This window comes from Wyeomyia smithii, chromosome 1 (assembly GCF_029784165.1).
Source record: "Wyeomyia smithii strain HCP4-BCI-WySm-NY-G18 chromosome 1, ASM2978416v1, whole genome shotgun sequence".
In the NCBI taxonomy this organism is placed as follows: Eukaryota; Metazoa; Arthropoda; class Insecta; order Diptera; family Culicidae; genus Wyeomyia; species Wyeomyia smithii.
The window spans coordinates 24,884,957-24,891,877 of record NC_073694.1 but is presented as its reverse complement, the minus strand read 5'-3'; the positions used below and the strand labels follow the sequence as shown (position 1 = coordinate 24,891,877).

At 39.0% G+C, this 6,921-nt stretch overlaps 1 protein-coding gene across 1 annotated transcript; it reads right to left on the bottom strand.

The window, feature by feature from the left end:
• Positions 1–295: 295 nt before the first annotated feature.
• Positions 296–1,426, bottom strand: LOC129724252 (replication protein A 32 kDa subunit). Its single transcript, XM_055678982.1, has 3 exons — positions 1,282–1,426; positions 574–1,219; positions 296–506 (listed from the first exon to the last, which is right to left on the bottom strand). Exons 1-3 carry the CDS (start codon positions 1,292–1,294, stop codon positions 425–427), a joined length of 741 nt encoding a protein of 246 aa, XP_055534957.1. The 5' UTR covers positions 1,295–1,426; the 3' UTR covers positions 296–424.
• Positions 1,427–6,921: the final 5,495 nt, after the last annotated feature.

The following is a 6,921-nucleotide window of genomic DNA, read 5'->3' as shown; positions in this document are numbered from 1 at the left end:
ATGTACCGTTCTCGAAGTGCATGCTAATTGATTTTATACTAACTGAACCTATATTCATCGAATGGAGTCAAATTAAAATTCTAGGAAGGACTAACCACCGACTAGATCAAAGCATCCATCGACTAAAAACAACCGTCATTTTTTTGTGAGGGGAAGTTTTCATTTTATTAGTTTTTTGCACGATGTTTTGGCTATATGGAAACAAACTAGTAAGTATACTTGTTTTACTTTTCATATTCCAATCCTTTATAAACATTATTAAAGGACCGTGTCATCATGATAAAAAAAATCCACGTTATGAGCTTTAAAGCCATTCATAATAACTTATGGTTTTAACATAAACATACTCATGGATAATAATAGATGTAAAATACAGTAATGCATGGAAACACAGTTGTACCATTTTGTTCACGAGGTAATCGCATCACGCATCCACGCAGAGGAAGTGATCTGAATCGACGCTGGTGTAGATAATACCCTCCTGTGTCATATAGTCGACAATAGTCCTGCGAAAATTTAAAAAAAAAACGTAAATAATTTCAATCCCCAACCACATCACCGTCCACAACTTACGCCAACTCGGCTGCGTTGATGTGGGAAAACTTCTTCTGCAGTTCCTGCCGGCTGATTCCGGTGTCGGACATATGATTTTTGATCGCCTTGAAAACCACCAGCTGTTTGCCCGAGAGGCCCATCGCATTGCCATCGGTTTCCATAAAGCCCCCGGTGGAGGCGGACGGTTGCTCGCTCGCACCCTCGGCACCGCCGGCCGCACCCTTTGCGTATTGTTCACCCTTGTAGCGGGCGTTCAGCACCTCCAGCAGATGTGTGGTCACCTCATTCGGGGAGGAAATTTGATTGATGTGGAAAATCATAACCGTCTTAGTTCCTCCGTGGTTCCTAACGGAACCGATGACACGTGCGTACGTGTCGGTCGAGACACCTGGTACTTTATCCGAGTTACCCTCCTCTAGCCACAGATGAGCATCGAGCTGGCCCGAGTGATCCTCCAGTCGGTAGGTGATCTTCGTTGAGGAATGTTCGACGTTCCGTACGATCGCCAGTAACGATAGCATGCTGTAGTGGACACCGTAAAGTTGAATTCCATCTTCCGACGATTCAAGAATTTGCCCTATCGTCAAGGGCAGAATGCCTTCGGCTTTGTTTTCCTGCGCAGCGCCACTACCAGTGGCGGTGGCATTGAATCCACTGGCGCCGACTGCGAAAATATCGTGATTAGAAGTTGTAATTTACTAGTTTTACTCTTTAAACAATACTTACAACTGTCGTTCATTGTTACTGCGAATGAAATGTAGTTCGTAGAACTGTTTTGAAACAAGTATTTTCTTGTAAAATTTCGCCCTTCGAATTGCAGCGCACTAGCGAGAGCGCGATTTGTTGTTTTGTTATGATTTGACAGCGCGCGAAAACGAATTTCCACAGTATACACGCTTGTAAAATATTATTCACAAATTGAGTCGTTTTTACTCACTTGAAATTGAAGTTCGTTGCACGCTAAGACAAGACGCACCAGCTGGCTTCTTATTTTTCTTTTCGTAACGGCCGTCATCCCCGTCGAAATTTTTTTGAACGTTCCATACCGTTGATATTTATGAACAATTATAATAGCTAAATTATGACTCTCCAGCATCACTGCTTTACAGTGAAAAGTAACCTCGTTGTATTTTCTACGTGACGATTGCGTTATCGGATTCAGCCAATCAGCAGCTGGTTCAAATTGGTTGAATGTAACGGTGACCAGCTGTCGCGTCTTGTCTTAGGTTGCACGCTAAAGTAACGTCGTCATTTGATAGCTTCGGAAATGATTTACAGATTAATATTTTCGAAATTTATGGATTTTTTTCGATGTAGCCGAAAGAGGCTTTTGTTCTAGTGCTCTTCGGGGTTTACCCACTCTAATAGAAATTTATTGTTACTAGTTTTTCATGCGTTTTTAATGGAATAGGCCACAATCTCCGTAAGAACAAAAAAATCGATTTATCACGCCAAGTTCTATCAAAAACAAACCTTCCGGGTCAAAAAAGTGAGGTTAGGCCAATCCGTGCAATGATCTATACACAGAAATATTCTAGGTATAGCAGTTTTAACCAATTTATTCTAAGACATAACAAAAAATTGTTGGACGTTGAAAATAAAGTTTTTTGCTGTTGTTTAATTCTTTTAATTGGTCGGTGTGCGACCAGACCGAACCAAGCGCCATTTTTTTTTTAAATTGAGTTTTTAACACCAGTGGATGTAAAAATTGATAATCTATCTTTCATGAAAAAAAAAAAATAAAAAAACTTAACAGTTTATCTTGGTATTATAACAAAATTTCTCTGCAGCAGCTAGCGGCAAACATACGAGGTGGATAAACTTTGATCGCCGATTACTCGAAATAATGTTTTTGGCGTTTGGTTCGGTCTGGTCGCACACCGACCAATTTCAACCCTTTATAGTAGGGGGAATAGGGGCATAATGAGCACCCTAACTTGATTGCTGATTTAAGCATGGAAAACGACAAAAATTTTAAGCTGTCTCCAGTGCAAAACTTGAATTAACTAACTATAATTCAAGGTACACTATTCTCCAATTGAAAAGTTTATCGTATAATGGTGAAAAACACAAATTAGATTCATGCATCAAAAACTAGCAATCGGTCGATGTGTGGGGCACAATGAGCACCCCACTGGGGCATAATGTGCACCCACGGGGTATAATGAGCACTCTTATAGAACATAATTAGATATTATCTATAAAACATAATAAGATATTATCTTGAAACTGTGTAGAAGTACAACTAAAGGGCCAAGGGATCATTCAAATAATACATAACGCTCTAGGGGGTGGGGGGGTATTCAGCGGAGCGTTATATTGCATGTGGCAAACATGTAAAATTGCGTTACATGGGGGTGGGTGGGTATTGCCAAATTCCGCGTTATGTAATATTTGAATGGTTCCCAACGTTTGTCGCGAAATGCCGTGATACTTGGCGGCTTGTTTCGTGAATGTCCCGTCGCACCTTATGGTGGCCAATTCTGCCTGCAGTCCTTTTTTCTGACCGATTCGGTCTCAAAGGTTTTCTAAAATATGTTCGTACCATCACTGTAAACAAACACTGACTATGGAAACAGACAAACTTACAAGTCTACTGAGATGAATTTCACGTAAGTTTATGTGACAAGGTGTGCTCATTTCATCCCACCTAAAGGTGGCCATTTCGCCCCATCGAATTAGTTAAAGTTAACATGAGATTTTAATACTAATCATAGCTTAAAATCAAAACTTTAATGATGGTGAAATTTGGGGTACGACCCATACGTCATATTGATGTGTCTACATACTTAATTGAGCCATTTAAACGACCGTAGAAGCTTATTTTGTAGTGCGCAATAATAATAATTTTTCCAACACCCGGGAACCAAGTTGACTTTTTTAATATATTTCCATATTTTAAACAAACGAACCACTTTTGTTCTACATAAAGAGATACTGTAGTAACTACGGAAGAGTTCCACATACCATATTGTATTAAAAAATGTGTAGTTCCGCATAAAAGAGGGGTGCCCATTTCACCCCGTGTGCTTATTATGCCCCTAATCCCCCTACTGTACTTTAAGCAAACTTTCAATAAAATCATCGTTCGTTTGGTAACTGTAACTTACGTAAGTAAATCTAGCATTATCTGTTACCGTGTTCGCGCTCCTTGCTGTATTTCGATGGCAGCACTAGTGTACGTGCATGCGTCACACTGGGAACCACGAGAATGTGTCAGATTGCGTGATGGCACCAATTTTTATTTGTTTCAACTTTTTAAGACTTGTTTTGGATTTACTGAGAACCTCGCAAAATGAAGGAATTCTTTTCTCAAAAAATAATTCACATCATAATGGTTCAATTCTGAATTAATTGGGTTGTTTAGCTATAACAGTTTTTTATTTCATCTAAAAGATCTGCATTTTCTAAGTAAAACGTGATTTAAAAATTTTTTCTATCGTTGTCCTTCACTTTTTAAATCACGGTTTAAAACTGCACGAAATCTGCTTGAAATCGCTACAATGACAGTTCGCCCATATACCAATTGTAGCGATTTAGAGTGAATTCTCATTCTTTATTTAAAAATCGAAGGATAATTATATGAAGTTTTAAAAAATCACGTTTTGCTCAGAAAATTACACTCTTTCAGATGATATATAAAAATCGGAAATCCGTGAATAGCTAAACAACCCAATTGTAGATTGATTTAGGGCTCATTTTTTCTTTTTTTTTCGAAAAAAATTTCAGTTAACTTTTTACTCATTTCGGACACATTTTTTGTATATTTTTTTGGATCGATTTGTTTTGTTGGATGTGATTTATTTTCAGCCCATTTTTCAATTATTTTTGTCTTGGTTTGGACTCATTCCTGGTAAATTTTTGACTTACTCTCAACGCATTTTTGATTGCTTTCAATCATTTTTATTCATTTTTGACTAATTTTTGGTCAATTTGTGACATTTTTGAGCAAGTCTAATGCTTGATATGGATTCTCTTTTTCATTTTTTGACTGACTTTCGGTTTATTTTTGTTTATTTTTTCGATTATTTTGGGATTTTGGGATTATTTCGTTGCTCGTTTTTTTTTTGACTTTCTTTGCTCAATTTGGGATTTATTTTTCTTTTTCACATTCGAAATTATTCGGTGGTTTTGCATTCTCTAGAGTTTCTTCTCCATTCTGTGTTGAATTTCGAATTATTTTGTCGTTTTTTTATATATTTTGCTGAGCTCTAGCAACGCTTTTCAAAATTTTGATTAGGCATCATTGTTAAAAGGTTTTATTGTTTCTGGTCTTAAGAAGCGTTTTCTACTATTCTGAGCAAAACTGTTTTTGGTTTTTTCAATCCTTCGGAAATGTATTTTTGAAATCATTTATTTCGACATTTCAACTTTGGATTATATTTTATATTATATTAATTTATCAAAGGTTTTGGATATTCTGAGTATATTTGAGATATTTGTTTTGGACTGTTCTATCTATCAGAAACGTGTTTTTACTAGGGGCTGGACACTTTTATTTTCATGCAAAATATTCTGATAATATACACGATGTTGGTTGATATATTGCCGTGAGTATAACGTGCCCACACATCACTTGTTCATCGATTTTAAATCGGCATACGACACAATCGTTCGAGACCAGCTATGGCAGATTATGCACGATTACGGCATTCCGGATAAACTGACACGGTTGGTCAAGTCGACGATGGATCGGGTGATGTGCGTAGTTCGAGTTTCGGGGACACTCTCGAGTCCATTCAAATCTCGAAGAGGGTTACGGCAAGGTGATGGATTATCGTGCTTGCTATTCAACATCGCTTGCTATTCAACAGGGCTGGTATCGACACGAGTGGCACGATTTTTAGAAGGTCTGTTCAGCTCTTTGGCTTCGCCGATGACATTGATATTGTAGCACGAACCCTTGAAAAGATGACGGAGACGTACATCAGACTGAAGGCTGAAGCCGGACGAATTGGGCTAGCCATAAACGCATCGAAGACCAAGTACATGAGAGGAAGAGGTTCCAGAGAAGACAGTGTCAACCTCCCGCTACGAATTCATATTAGCGGTGATGAAATCGAGGTGGTAGACGAGTTCGTGTACCTGGGCTCACTGGTGACTGCTGACAACGACACCAGCAGAGAAATTTCTCGACGCCTTATGGCAGAAAATCGTGCCTACTTTGGACTCCGGAGGACACTCCGCTCGAATAAAATCCGCCGCCGCACGAAGTTAACCATCTACAAAACACTGCTCAGACCGGTAGTTCTCTACGGCCACGAAACCTGGACTATGCTCGTGGAGGACCAACGCGCCCTTGGGGTTTTCGAACGAAAGGTGTTGCGTACCATCTGTGATGGAGTGCAGATGGAAGATGGATCATGGCGGAGGCGGATGAACCACGAGTTGCATCAGCTGCTGGGAGAACCACTCATCGTTCAAACGGCGAAAATCGGGAGACTACGGTGGGCTGGGCATGTCGTTAGGATGTCGGACGACAACCCGGTGAAAATGGTTCTTGAAAACAACCCGACTGGAACAAGGCGACGGGGCGCGCAGCGAGCAAGGTGGCTCGATCAAGTGGAAGACGACCTGCGGGGCCTCCGCAGACGACATGGCTGGCGAGCTGCAGCCATGGACCGAGTTGAATGGAGACGACTTCTTCGAACAGCAAGGGACACTTCGGCCTGGAGCTAACTGGTAAGTAAGGTAAGTAATGGTTGATATATTTTGATATTTATCGTTTATCTGTCAATTGACACCCTCTAACGATAATGTAACGCTTGATGAAACGTCAATGAGCTATAATATAGATGGAGGGGTGCCCAAAAATGAAACGATAAATACTTTTTAATATTAAATATTGGAAATATTTCGCAATATATCAATTGTGTCTAGCCCCTAGTGTTTTTACTATTTTGAAGTCAATTCGAGTCTGATTTTTTCTTCATCTTTTGTTACTTAAAAAATGCTGTTTGCGGAGAGCTCATTTTTTAAGCTTCGTCATTCTGAGCTAAATAGGTTTCAAAAGCAAGATTTTAGCAAGACAGTCTTGGGGCAAGACACTATTGATATATTGCGAATTATTTCCAATATTCAATATTGCGAAGTATTTATCGTTTCATTTTTGGGCATCCCTCTATTTATATCATAGCTCATTGACGTTATATTATCGTTGGAGGGTTGTCAATTGACAGATAAACAATAAATATCAAAATATATCTACCAATATCGAGCAATATTAACAAAATAATTCTAATAAAATTAAAGGTGTCTAGCCCCTAGATCCGAGCCTAATTTAAATTTTATTTACTATCAAATTTTTTTTTACCACACAAGATCAAAATAATGGTCGCAGTGGTCCAAATCTTACAAAAAAAAATC